Source organism: Euleptes europaea, chromosome 7 (assembly GCF_029931775.1).
Source record: "Euleptes europaea isolate rEulEur1 chromosome 7, rEulEur1.hap1, whole genome shotgun sequence".
Lineage (NCBI taxonomy): Eukaryota > Metazoa > Chordata > Lepidosauria > Squamata > Sphaerodactylidae > Euleptes > Euleptes europaea.
Genome location: NC_079318.1, coordinates 30,197,034 through 30,211,275, shown reverse-complemented (window position 1 = coordinate 30,211,275; position 14,242 = coordinate 30,197,034). Strand labels below are relative to the sequence as shown.

General features: G+C 38.8%; 1 protein-coding gene across 1 annotated transcript in view; it reads left to right on the top strand.

The window, feature by feature from the left end:
- The window catches only part of ADSS2 (adenylosuccinate synthase 2), a 35,741-nt gene that overhangs the window by 18,141 nt on the left and 3,358 nt on the right, over positions 1 to 14,242 (top strand). The window contains exons 2-10 of the mRNA XM_056852359.1: positions 1,409 to 1,511; positions 4,456 to 4,524; positions 5,558 to 5,608; positions 8,044 to 8,110; positions 10,968 to 11,075; positions 11,301 to 11,382; positions 11,904 to 12,030; positions 12,950 to 13,104; positions 13,852 to 13,976. Of these exons, the coding sequence (XP_056708337.1) occupies positions 1,409 to 1,511; positions 4,456 to 4,524; positions 5,558 to 5,608; positions 8,044 to 8,110; positions 10,968 to 11,075; positions 11,301 to 11,382; positions 11,904 to 12,030; positions 12,950 to 13,104; positions 13,852 to 13,976 (887 nt within the window). The remainder of the gene's footprint in view (positions 1 to 1,408; positions 1,512 to 4,455; positions 4,525 to 5,557; positions 5,609 to 8,043; positions 8,111 to 10,967; positions 11,076 to 11,300; positions 11,383 to 11,903; positions 12,031 to 12,949; positions 13,105 to 13,851; positions 13,977 to 14,242) is intronic.

The following is a 14,242-nucleotide window of genomic DNA, read 5'->3' as shown; positions in this document are numbered from 1 at the left end:
GGCAGATGAATAATGGTCTTTGCTATCTTGTACAGGGAGAAGCAACATTACTTGGTAATGGATTAAACATGGGGAGCAAAGAAGATATAGAAGTAAAAGATTAAAAACAGTGATTTTGTTTCTGATCAGCAGGGTAAATAGTCACATTGTCAGTGGACTTGAGGAATATATGAGGAAAGAAGCTTGGGAGGAAAAAGAAATGTTGATCTGTGACACTGAGCTTAAGACAATGATGAAACATCTAGATAGGCAATTGAAGATACTGGATTGGATTGGGGATGAAGAATTCTGGAGCTGAGTGTTATAGAATCATAGAGTTGGAAGGGGGCATATAGGCCATCTAGTCCAATCCCATGCTCAATGCAGGATCAGCCTAAAGCATCCGTGGCAAGTGTTCATCCCAGCTGCTGCTTGAGGATTGCCAGTGAGAGGGAACTCACCACCTCTCTAGGCAGCTGATTCCACTGCTGGGCTACTCTTACTGTAAAAAAAGCTTTCATAATATCCAGCTGATACCTTTCGGCCCGTAATTTATACCCATTATTGCAAGTCCTATCCTCTGTTGCCAACAGGAACAGCTCCCTGCCCTATCCTAAGTGACAGCCTTTCAAATACCTAAAGAGAGCAATCATGTCCCCCCTCAACCTCCTCGTTTCCAGACTGAACATTCCCAAGTCCCTCAGCCTTTCCTTGGAGGGCTTGGCTCCAGGTCCCTGATCATCCTCATAACTGTCCTCTGCAACCGCTCCATTCTGTCTGCATCCTTTTTGAAGTGAGGCCTCCAGAACTGCACACAGTACTCCAGGTGTGGTGTGACCAATGTGGTGTACAGGGGGACAATACAAGGCTACAATAACAAATCTTGTGGTAACCACAAAAATCAGCCCTGAAATTGTGTGGGATATATTAGAAAGTTATTTGAGTTTGCCTGGAGCTTTAGAAACTATTGCCAGCAGCACATGTGGGTTTTTGGGTCTGCGTCATCAGCCCAATAAGTAAATAAAGCTCAGCACCAAGCAACTGAAGGTAGCTATGCATATTCTAAGCTTGTTAGTTCTGTTCGAGAAACAGTTTTCATTTTAGACTTTGCCTGTGAATTTAATTGAAAAGCGTTGGATGTATATGAGAATGGAAAGATGTCAGATAAACAATCAGTCAAATGAGTGCATTCAAGAGATCAATTTGTTGTCCATACTGTGAGTTAAGAACTCTTAAATTGGTTTCAAAGAATGATCCTTGGACTACTTACCGTGAAGACTCCTTCTGCTCTGAGTTTTCAAAGAAGTCTACACTTACTTAACCATAAAGGAATAATTGGAAACGATGTGTCTGAAAGGATCAAGGTTAGTTAATGTAAGTTCTTCATACCCATTTTCAGGGAACTCACAAAAAATCTCTTAATTTACAGGGAGGCAACAACGCTGGACATACTGTTGTAGTGGATTCTGTGGAGTATGACTTTCATCTCTTACCAAGTGGCATCATCAATCCAAAAGTCACTGCATTTATTGGTAAGTGCTATTTTATTGGTAAGAGCCAGCATGGTGTAGTGGTTAGGAGAGGTAGACACTATTCTGGAGAACCAGCTTTGATTCCCCACTTTTCCACACGAGAGGTGGACTCTAATCTGGTGAACCAGGTTGGTTTCCCCACTCCTACACATGAAGCCTGCTGGGTGACCTTGGGCTCATCACAGTTCTCTCCAAACTCTCTCAGCCTCACAAGGTGTCTGTTGTGGGGAGAGGAAGGGAAGGTGATTGTAAGCCAGTTTGAGACTCCTTAAAGGTAGAGAAAATCGGGTTATAAAAACCAACTCTTCTCCTCCTCCATCATTTATATTCTATATCTACTTTCTAGGGTTCTTGACCTTGAGTCTGAAAAAACACTTATTGGTATATCTGCAATGAAACGTGTGAAATAACCCTCAGTGGTTGGTTCAGATGTAACGTCAAACTGTTGTTTAATTAAACTAGCATAGTTAATTAACCAAACAAACCTGTGCCACTACACTAACTATGGGTTTGGAGTAGTGCTGGATGGAGGGAAAGCGAACTCCCCATCCCAGTGTTTTCTCCAGCAAAGTTTCTCCTTGCGCTCTTATATATCCAACCTAAGTTATTCATAGCTGTTACTCCTGGAAACTTGCTTTGTCTGTTCAGTAAAGTGCATTTAACACAGTTCACCTGTGTGTTTGTTTTGGTGCATTTCTGTGAGGAAAGTGGTACTGAAATTGGCAGTGTTTTTTCCCTCAGTTTATTCTTAAGAAGTTAAAGTGAAAACCTGGCTTCCTTCCTTATTCTCCAAGCAGAGGTATGAGGTTTGGAAGCAAAATCCCCTTAGTGTAAGACTGCCCAGCCAGTGACAAGCAAGTTGTTGATACAATGAGGCTTTATCATCTGTTGGATTCTGGCTTGGTTATCGGCTGGATCTCTGGTGGGCAGGCAGAGGAAAGAGGAACAAGCACAGAAGCCAGGATTCACTGATCATCTGAGCTTGTGAAATAATGGTTTCACTAAGTGACAACAGCTAAAATAAGGTATGGTTTTGTGTTGCGTTTGAACCAACCTTCTGTGTTGCATTCCTTTCCATTATCCTTCCTTGACCTCTCCCCATAATTATTGGCTAGTCACAAGTTTCTGGGGCTGAGCTATTTTTTGAGATACGTGCCAACTTTTTCTCTCAAGGGATCTGACAAAGTGGACTCTGAAAATGTATGCTAGATTAAGTACTTGTTAGTCTGTAAAGTTCTGCAAGACTTCTGTTTGTTTTTCCTAAGGATTTCCTTGGAATATATGAATGACAGTGTGAGCAAAAATAGTATCTCCAAACAAAATGAGTTTCTAATTAAATTTAGCAGTAAGGTCAGGACAAATTAAAAGTAATGATTTTTCCCCAAGAAGCAAATAATTCAATTTGATTGCAGTAAATTGCTGTTGCTGTTGAACTGACGTAAAAATTGAGATACCAGCAAGCCTCTTCTATGAGTTTGAAGATAGGGTAAATTCTATCAAACATACCAGGTATGCATATCGAAGAAGCAGGATTCTACTTGTCTAGTCCTTGAAATAACTGGATATCCACATGTGGACATCTTATTTCCATACGGTCTACATATGAAAAAAATCAAACAAGTATAGTCTCAAGCTGTGTAGTGGATAAGATCTGGGAATTCCCCTTCTGTTTCAGATCTTGGTGCATTTGTGTGTATCCAGCAAGCTTAGAACTCAACAGAAACAGTATATTTTTTAATAAACCTGCGTTTTATATTTTGTTTGTGTATGTATATATAATATTTTATCATATTTTAAGTGATTATATTTGTATATTATTGTAAATCACACACAGTCCTTCCACTAACAGTCAGTTTTCTCCACTAACTTCCTGTACTAGTGGGAGAGAATGATTTTGTTTGACCTACTTACTACAGGCCTCCCCCGCCTCCTAGGCACAAATGTGCTCAAGAGTCCAGCCCTAAAAGAGTCCAGTCTTAAAGATACAAATAAATGAAGGTTTCTTAAACCCTACTGTCATGGATTTAGCCAAAAACCTTAAGGAACAACTGCTACACAATGGCTGGTGATGTATTCAAAAGAACTTTTGTAGATCTTTACCAAGGAATGGCCTGTTCTACTTGGATATCTATATATGCTTTACAAAAAATAAATTTGATGCAGCACCAAGCTAGTGTGGTTTTCAGGTGGTTCAGAAAGAGGCCTGGATTATATCAAAAAGATACTGGCAGTAGTTTAACTGAAAAACAGAGAAATCAAATGAGTGTCAAAGAATGAGGACACTCAATGAAAAAAGATAAATACTCTGGTAGATGCTTTACCAATTAATGGCTAATAAATAATAATACACTTTTGGAATGTTTAGTCATGTTAATAATTAATAAATTTATGTTCCAATTAACAGTAGTAATAATAAATTATCTCAAGAGACAGGTGCACTGATTTAGTTTATGCTTTCTAAGAATAAATGAGTAGCAAGTATTTCTGCAAGGTGTTAATTCTGTAAGAATGTAGAAAAGAAACTGTTTAAGATTTAGAATTCCAGTTAAGTGGGATAGTTAGATTATGCTAGAGATTATTGTAATATTAGGTAATCTATTCAGATTATTGTAAATTTAGGTGGTCTTTGGAATCTATAACAGTTTTGTTCACTCTAAGACTGAAGCCTATCTTTCCTTATCTCTGAACCTGCTTGGGTAAAACCTGTTGAAATGCAGCCTAAATCTGTTTGTGTAAACATAAGGCATAAGCACAGGCCAGATCATGTTACCTGTATGTATGAGAACATTTGAATTCAAGGACTGATTTAAACACATTGTTAACAGTATAAGGCCTCTTACATATGTGGCTTCCTTTTCCCCAAGCAAAAACTGTTGATGTTGAGAGAGACTTTTAGTGTGTTCTGCATTGCTCATTGAACAATTTTTTCCATGAATTTCTTTAGGAAATGGTGTGGTGATTCACTTGCCAGGGTTGTTTGAAGAAGCAGAGAAAAATGTTAAAAAAGGAAAAGGTGAGAATCACTTTCTAAGGTAGTCTTGCAGAAGATGTTAGAAATCCTCTCACATTAGTATACAGAAAAAATCATTCTTTGCTAGTGTACTGTAGTCCTATTCAGCTGTATTGTAGTGTCCAGTTAATACACTGGTAAAAATACAAATTTAATTCACATAGGCTTTTCTTCATAACATAATATATAATTGTTCCTCGTATTCACTATATACCTAAATCAGGAGTGTGTGGCATGCTGTTCCAGAAACATGCCATTTAGCCCACAGCTGTAGCATCCCAACCTAAACAACCGAACCCACAACATTGTAGTAACCATGCCAATTGTAACTTCCTGGCCAGCTTCCCTGGGAGAGGCAGGTTGCTTGAAGGAGGAAGGACTTCTCCCACAAAGCATACAGGGCTGGAAATGGCTGGGATACTGGCTGCCATGGCAACTGCAGTATCTCAGACTTCTGCAAGGTCTACTCATCCCTTTAACTAGTCAGGTCCAGCTTTGGATCTGGAGGACCTCAGCTCTGTTGATCAGAACATGGAGAGCAGAACCTCCTAAAGAGAACTCACAGGAGGCCTGTATTCCTTGTGCCCAGAATGAGGGAAGCCCCTTCTCCTGTGAGAGGGTCACAAGGGGTTGCTTGGTAAATGGATTTCTGATAGTGACTGTGTGGCAGGGCCTGGTCATATAGAATTTTGCAGTGCAGTCTACTTAGCTCCAGACAAGGTAAGTTCTGGCATGTGTAATTAAGTTTGCCCCTCTGATATAAATGATACATTTAATAATGTAGTCTAAAATGCAGAAGTATGCTATGTAGTTAGGAAGTAACTTGAAGGGTTCTATAGTCCCAGCATTTGATACATATGCATTTTCCAGGTATTACATTGTTACTTGGTTTAAGAGCCACATCATGTTTGTTTGTTTTCTAAAACATACTGAGTTCATTTTGTGGTCGTCTCTCAATTGTCTCTTTCTGAAAGTTGTTAGATGTAATATCTGATTTATGATATAGAATAACAAGTAAAATTTCTTCTCTTTAAAGGATTAGAAGGCTGGGAAAAAAGACTAATTATATCTGACAGGGCTCATATTGGTAAGTAAAAGTATATAAAATAGTGATAGAATAATTGTATTTCTGATGTCTGATTTGTTTTTTTCCCCATTTTTCAAATAGCTAGTAATAACATAGGATCCAAAAGTTGTATAGAGAAGTTCCATATAAATAACAGGATATCAGTGGTGCCTCCCCTTCCAAATGCAGAACATCCCATACACTTTTATTCAACAAATAACTCCTCAATGTTGGCTGATCTTGACTATGGCCTTTAACACAATGTGATAGGGAACTGAAAGCAGTTGTCTGTTCCTAAAGGGCTTTTAGGATTCCCAAGTACTGTTTTTTTATTCACATGACATCTGAAGGAGCAAGTGTTTTGCCGAATTTACTGGAAAGGAAGACGACCCTGAATGTAAGATGACCCCTTCCTAAATAATACAAGGAGGTTATGGATTAAAGCAGTTGACCCTGAATTTAAAATGACCCTTCCTAAAAAAAAAGTAGTAGTATAAACAAAGGTTTTTTATTGCATAGTAATCAATAAACAATATACACTAGAGAAGAAAATAGTTACTTTTTTAACACATTTTTGTATTGTAACTCTTCACAAATAATATTGGATCACACTGTTTCAAATTTGTAATGGCAACGGTGGATTATCTAACAACCCCCCCTCCCCGAACCCAACTAGTAGACAAAGGCTGAGATAACAGCTGACCAACTAGTAGTGCGATCATAAACACAGAATTATACCCTCTTTAAATTTATTGAAATCAGTGGGCTTATAAGGCTGTTACTCTGCTTGGGAATGCACTGTTAAACTGCCCTCCCCCAATGCTTTCAGTAAGCTAGGAAGTCACACTTCCAAGAGAATGTATTACATCACCAGCCCAGCAGGGATGTCTTTATCCTTCCCTGTCTGAAATGACCACAAATTCATAACAGCTATAGTTCAGGTTGTGTCAAATTGCTGTAGCTATAGCTCAGGTTGTGTCAACTTGGGGGCTTTGGGGGCTTCTCTCTCTTGGGAAAAAAGAAAGCTGAACTACTAGGCAACTACTATGCCTGAAGCACAAGGGAAGAAGCAAAACCTGGTATCGAGTACAATTCTGAGCCAGAAACATCAGACAGTATTAGTAGTGGAGCAAGTCCACTCACACTGTTCCTACTGCTTCTTACCATTTGCCAGGCAATGAACGACAGTTTCCAAAACCATCCAACTCCTCCTCTTCCCTCAAAACTCAAAAGCTGCCAGAAAGCCAGTATTTGCCAGATATTACATTACTTTTATTGCCACTCCTCTGCTGTTGAATGAGCCGGCATGCTTCCTACAATGCCCTCTGTGTGTGCAGTGAATCACCTTTCACATTAGACCCCCCACTTCTGCGTAGCACCACTCAGCAGATCTGTAGATCCATGTGGAAGATGATCTCCCCCCTTTTTTTTCAGAAAGCCCAAAAAAAAAAAAAATAGATTGAAAGGTTGTCTTTCATTCAAGTAAATACAGTACACATTTCCTAACTACAAAGTCACAATACTTACACTAAAAGAGCATGTGGAAGCTCTGCTTCCAGAACTAGTTTTTTGGTGCCAAAAACTGACTTAACCTAGATGTCAAGTTACATGTCAGACTCTCAGAAGAATAAGCTTTTATGTGCATCTAAATTTAAACTGATTTACAGTAGTGTGTGTTCTTTAAGTAGATACTCTTCCAACTATTCATTTAGGGAGTGCTTCAGAAATCTAACTTTTGTGACGCACAAATGAATCCATATGAACAGTCCCACCCACAAGTATGCATTATTCACATATTCCCCTGCAATGTGCGATCATACCATGCTGCTTGTCTGGCTTGGTGAAGGAAGGCATTTTTCTTTGAATTTTTAGTTTGCCTTTATGAAGAGAACACTTACTTCGAATGCATTAAGTTTGGTCCTTTTGATTTTAACATGACCATCTCCACTGAATCTTTGTTTATGATAAAGCAGCACACCTTTTGGACTTATTTCATTGCTGCTTCATATGTTTGTTTTGTTTTAAAATATCCTTGATGATAAACTTCAGTTTGTCTCCTAAGTGTTTGGAAAGCAAGATGTCATCAATGTTTGAAGTTGGATTTTGTTTTATGCACGACAAGCGAGATGATTTTTAGGTCCTTTTAATAGCTGTGGATCTTAAGAAACGTAAATGCTTTTTAAAATCACTGTTTGAATGCTATCTGCTGATTTACATGTACTAGAGCACTGCTTCCGTTTTCCTTGACTTTCCTGCACTTACAAATGTGAAGTTCTTTGCTGTAAAAAAAATGTATCTACACCAAGATACATTATACTTGATGTATATATATTTAAGGAAAATGGTGACCTCAAAATTCTCTGTTTGGAGATAAATGAATTAAAATACTAGAATAATTTGAGTTTGATACTTGTAGTGTACAGAAGAGTTCATTTTGTACCCTTCAAATTCCTTAGTATTTGACTTCCATCAAGCTGCTGATGGCATCCAAGAACAACAAAGGCAAGAGCAAGCAGGAAAGAAGTATGTTGTCTTTTGTCGAATGTGGGGAAAATGATGTTCAATAGTATTGCAAGCTAAGTTTTAAACAATAAAGTGGAAGAAATCTTAGAATAATGTGCAGGGCTCTTTGGCCAATTCACTTACAAGTATGGTTCTATTAAAGATGCTCAGTAGTACTACTTATTTGAAAAAAGTTTATCCTTCCTCTTAGCCATAGGCTTTCAAGGCAGCTTCTAATAAAAAGCAAACATACAAAGCAGTAGCACCTTAATATTAAAACAACATACCTGTATATCAGTAGCAGGAACATCTAGCAAACCATCTTAGTCAGGGACTTGGATCTAAAAAGACTAGGTACTGGGTACGCAGCAATGAGAAGGTAATTCTAAGGGTGTGGCACAAAGGCCTCATCTCAAGTTCTTGCATATGATGACAAGGGCAACTGGAGCAAGACCTGTGATTGTTCACAGGCGGGTTCATGTAAGAGAAAGAGATCCGTCAAGTATCCTGGTCCTACGATGCTTAGAACTCTCCTAACCAACTCTTAGTACATCTTAGGATAAGATCATGTTGCATACTAAAGATCAGAACCAGGATAAGATCGTGTTGCATACTAAAGATTAGAACCAAGAAAAACAGATAATATTGGATAAGGGCTTTCTGCATTCCAACCCTGCACACATATGTCAAAATAACAATGTTATGGCATGGAGTAGTTAAGCAATCTTCACAATCTTTGCTAAAGCTATGAGAGGTCATGTCTGGGGTCTTGGTTCTTAATTGGTATTTTAATGTTATGGAACACTCACCAGGGATGAGAGACTCCTGGGCTGGGGGAACTTGTCTCTTTGCTATTATTTCACTTGACTTTGCTTCTCCATGACCAGAATCAATGATCCTCTCATCACCTGAGTAAGAGTTCTGTGGTTATCATTTTAAACCTACTGCAGTACACTGGCTTGTATTGCAAGAAAGCTCCAGCTTTGTGTGAAGGGGCTGGTTGTGCTGAGAATACTTCCTAAGTTCTAGAAGTTGGCCCATGTTTGTTGTATATTGAGGAATTTGTATTTGTCCTGCTGTTCCATAAAATGACATAGAATGAAAATTCTTTTACAATCCACCCCTTGCTTAAATGAGTCTAGCAGACCTCCCCCCCCCCCCACATAAACAACATGCTGTGTTAATATTCTTGTGCATTCTTCTTTTTGTCCTGTGGTTTTTGGTTTCTTCATCTTTATCCTCATTGTCTGACCTTTCTGCTTGTCCAGCCTGTTTGATGCTGTTGGCTGACTTGCTGTGAAGTCCCATTTCAGGCTTTACAGGTAGAGTTGCCACAGTGCAATTGATGCCATTTCATTAGCTAGTTTGAGTTTGATATGGCAGAAAGGTTGGGCAGCCTTGGGCCAGCAACTACATGAGACACTTTCTCTTGGAAAGGAGGCTTGGAATTCCACGATGCACAATTGAATGTTTCTCGTGCTAATAACTGCATTGACGTGAAAGGCTTTTAACTGAACACTGGTGCAGATCAGCTGCAGTTTCTTGGTGAAGGTAAACTTGCTGATTATGGTATGTGTGGACTAACCTGAGAGAAAAAACGGAAAGTATACTGTAGATTTTGGACTGACAATTAACTTAGAACTATAACATAAACTTTGAAACAGTTCAGTTCCATTGAACAATGAATAAAATAAAACTGTTCGAAGAAGAGTTGGTTTTTATACCCCACTTTTCTCGACCATAAGGAGTCTCAAAGTGACTTACAATCGCCTTCCCTCCCCCGCCCCCCACAACAGGCACCTTGTGAGGTAGATGGGGCTGAGAGAGTTCTGAGAGAACTGTGATGAGCCCAAGGTCACCCAGCAGGCTACATGTGGAGGAGTGGGGAATCCAACCCGGTTCTCCAGATTAGAGGCTGCCAGTGTTAGATCTTGGTAACTCTTCATGGTTGTTACATCCCATATATATTCCTTTCTGTTAACAGAAGTAGTTTATAGTTCTTTGTTTTTTAAACAGTCCAAGTAACTGCTGTTCCTAACAGCCCATTGATTCATACTGCTAACAAAATTCTCTGCATGAAGGCAACTTGGACTTTTTTTGAAAGCTCGCAGAGAGTTGCATAGTACGAATGCATATATCTCAAAGCTGAAAAAAAGGTAAAGGTAGTCCCCTGTGCAAGCACTGGGTCTTTATTGACCCCTGGGGTGACGTCACATCCCAAAGTTTACTAGGCAGACTATGTTTACGGGGTGGTTTGCCATTGCCTTCCCCAGTCATCTACACTTTACTCCCAGCAAGATGGGTACTCATTTTACTGACCTCGGAAGGATGGACGGCTGAGTCAACCTTGAGCCGGCTACCTGAAACCAACTTCCGTCGAGATCTAACTCAGGTCGTGAGCAGAGCTTTTGACTGCAGTACTGCAACTTACCACTCTGCGCCACAGGGCTCTTAAAGCTAATATATCTCAAAGCTAAAACATATCATTTTATAAATACTGTGCTTATTCGCCTTCAGGGTTAAGATGGTAAAATAAGCATTTATTCTATCTTTTTCCATACTGTTTAGGGATTTGTATATCGTTGCAAAAGCACTACTTGGGGTAGTTGCACTACTTACATGGGGTTCTGCCTACTGCCAACCTAACCCTTTTTCTCCTCTGTTTACTCCCCGTGGGAGCTTGTCTACAAGTAGATTAACCCCAGTGAATGGCAGTTTGGAAGCTTCTTCTGTATATACTAGGTGGTTTCAGAGTTGTTATATATATATATATATATATTTTAAGAAACAACATCAACAATGTAGTCTATGTGTTATGAGAGTCACCAGATTGTGTAGCGTGTGTATGTGTTTTGTTTTTAATTTTTGTGTTTTAAAGCTTGGGAACTACAAAAAAGGGAATTGGTCCAGTGTATTCCTCTAAAGCAGCTCGAAGTGGGCTCAGAATGTGTGATCTAGTTTCTGACTTCAATGAATTTTCAGAAAGGTAACCTCTTCTCCAGAGTAATGTTATATTTCAAATAAATTTATTAATAGGGCTGTCAGTTTACTTATTTGTAGTTTCTGATTTTCATATTCTTTAAAAATATTTCTGAATCTCTTGTTCATAAATTTCAATTTTTATAAATCACTTAAGTCAGAATTGTGTGTCAGGTTTATTTGAAATGTTGCAGCAGAACATAATGCAAAGATTAACTTTTTTGCTTTTTAGATTCAAAGTCTTGGCCAATCAGTACAAGTCTATTTACCCTACGTTAGAGATAGACATTGAGGGAGAATTGAAAAGACTCAAGGTAAAACTATATCTAGAAGAGTTAAAATACTTTGGTGGCTTAATGTTTGTAGACAGATGGATTTTTCTGTGTATATTTAGTCTAATGAAAGGAAAAAAGGGGGAAAAACTACTTCTGACACAAACAGGAGCCAAAGCTTAACTGTCTTTAAATATAACCCTATCCCCACCTTGTTGTATGTTACTCTCATTATTGGGGGAGGGGGGAAACCTACTGCTTATTCCGAGCACTATGGGCCAAATTAAGCGCCATCTGGAGTTTTTAAGGGTTTTTAATTGGGTTTTATTGTTTAATTTTAGAATTATTACTTTTATTATTAATATTGATATGTTTGATGTTCCCCGCCCTGAGCCTGGTCTTGGCCAGGGAGGGCGGGTTATAAATTGAACAAATAAATAAATAAATAAATAATATAATGCTAATTGCATGAGTTTTCTTTAGAAAGTGAAAAAGTGTTCAAGTGACTTTGCCTCAGTAATCAGTATTCTCCTGACCTCTAAAAAAGCATTTGTTTGTCTTAGGGTTACATTGAAAGGATCAAACCAATGGTGAGGGATGGTGTATATTTTATATATGAAGCTTTGCATGGCCCACCAAAGAAAATCTTAGTAGAGGGTGCCAATGCAGCACTGCTGGACATTGATTTTGGTAGGTATCAAGATTAAGAACTTTGTGTTTAAAAAGATGTTAAGGAGTGTGCATGCCATAATAACTGTGTGTGATATGGGGGAGGGTATGATATTGGAGTGTGAGACTATATTTTAGTTCTTTTGCATTGTCTAAAGATATCAAAGCAAGCATTTTAAAGCATGTGTATCATTATAACACCTAATATTTCAAGGAATCGGGTACTATCGTGCATCTAATTATGGTGACTTCCAAACTGTTTTTGGACTCTGGGTTCAGTGCTATCAGCAGTTCTTTTCCTTTCCCTCCACACAGTATCTACCACCATCACCACCCCCAGCATTGTGGTGCATTTGTGCACCTCACAGGGTTTCCCTGGCTTTTCTTACACAAATCTGCTTTGCTCTGAAGTTTTGGGAAATAATGCAGTAAAGCCTGGATGGCTGCAACATGGGTGGGGGAATTTGTGGGGGACGACCCCCAACAGCCATCATTTCTTCTGACTGTGTCCCTGTAGTGGCTGTTTCCTCCCACTGGTGGCTTTTTATTTTCTTAAATTGTCGCTAGAGTATTGTTCTATCAGTATATCATTGTAACAATATGTGTCACAGGTTTTCGGGATTCATTTTTTAAATACCTTTGCTAAGGTATGGGGGGAAGTCATATCTCTGCAACAAAAGGGGGCTAGATACTGGATACTCCTGGCACTGGCTTTTTGTTGTTGCTAATTTTTAAAATCTTAGTTATGTGTTACGCCTGTAGAGACTTTTGTGAGGGAGGTGAATAATTCGATAAATGCAAATGAATGGTGCCTCAAAGGTTTGAACTTGATTGCTGCTCATTTATTTTTCAGTGTAATGGCACAATACTCATTGCCCCCTGATGTTTATAAAGCTTTGTGTTGCTGTGAGTTTATCCCTTTTCTCCCCTCCCCCCATAGGTACCTACCCTTTTGTGACCTCATCAAATTGTACCGTGGGAGGTGTTTGCACTGGCTTGGGCATGCCACCTCAGAATGTGGGAGAAGTATACGGGGTTGTGAAAGCCTACACAACTAGAGTTGGAATTGGTGCCTTTCCTACAGAACAAGGCAATGTAAGTATCGTATGAACGTGAATACGAGTAACTGGGGGAAGGGAAATGGACGTGCAGTTGTCAACAGTATGTAAGGTGTGTGTGGTTGTACTGTGTCAGGCATCCGATTCTGTGCTAAACTTGAAATGCTGCTGTTTACATAAAATGTAAGTTTCTCATTTCACAGACCTGCTGCCTGCGTATTTTGAGTTGCGTATGCTTTTAAAACGCTTTTGACTACTGCTTATTCCTCAGTCCTGCAGAGCCTATATTTTTGTTGGAGAGCAAGCTAAATTCTGTTCTTGCTCATGAAACAGCAGCAGAATTGTTAATTAAGATCCGGTTGCAGAATCTTTTATTACTTCTCACGATGTACCAGAAACAGTTTGCCTTTTTGATGGCAAGCTTGAATTAACAGGACTAGCTATTTAAGATTTCCAAGGATTGCAGAGCTTCACAGACAATAACTGAGCTATAGCACTTCTGTGAGGTAGCAGGTAGGCATATACAGCAGAATCAACATGGAGGGTTGAGAAAATGGCCTGCTCGCTTAATTTTTTTTCTCATACTGATAATATAAACTTGGCATTGCAAAGCTTGCACCTGTATTTGCATCTTCATCCTGAATGGTAGTTTTTGTGCATCATGTAGGAGTGGGAACATTAAAAAATATATTTTGTGACCTTCTATTGCCAACAAATTCTGGTTATAAATAGAGAGTAACACTAATTTTTCAAGTTTATTAAGATTATATTCTGTTTTTCTTAGGAAATAGGAGAATTGCTACAAACTCGAGGAAAGGAGGTTGGTGTGACCACAGGTCGTAAAAGAAGATGTGGTTGGCTGGATCTTGTGCTGCTTAAATATGCTCACATGATCAATGGATTTACTGCGTGAGTAATTCACAGTGGTAACAAGATGATCTTCATTAGTTATCATATCACAGATTTTAGTACATTGTGGAATTACTGACAAGAATAGAAATGACTCTACCAACCTTTCATGTAGAAAGTAAAAATACTTTCATAGTCCCACTATAGAAGAAATAACTGGTTTTAGAAGTTATAATATAATAAAAGTGATCTGCAGCTTGCACTATATTTTATTGTGATACCTTTTTTCTTGCGGAAAGGGTTTTGTGCAAAATTTGTGCTGTGGC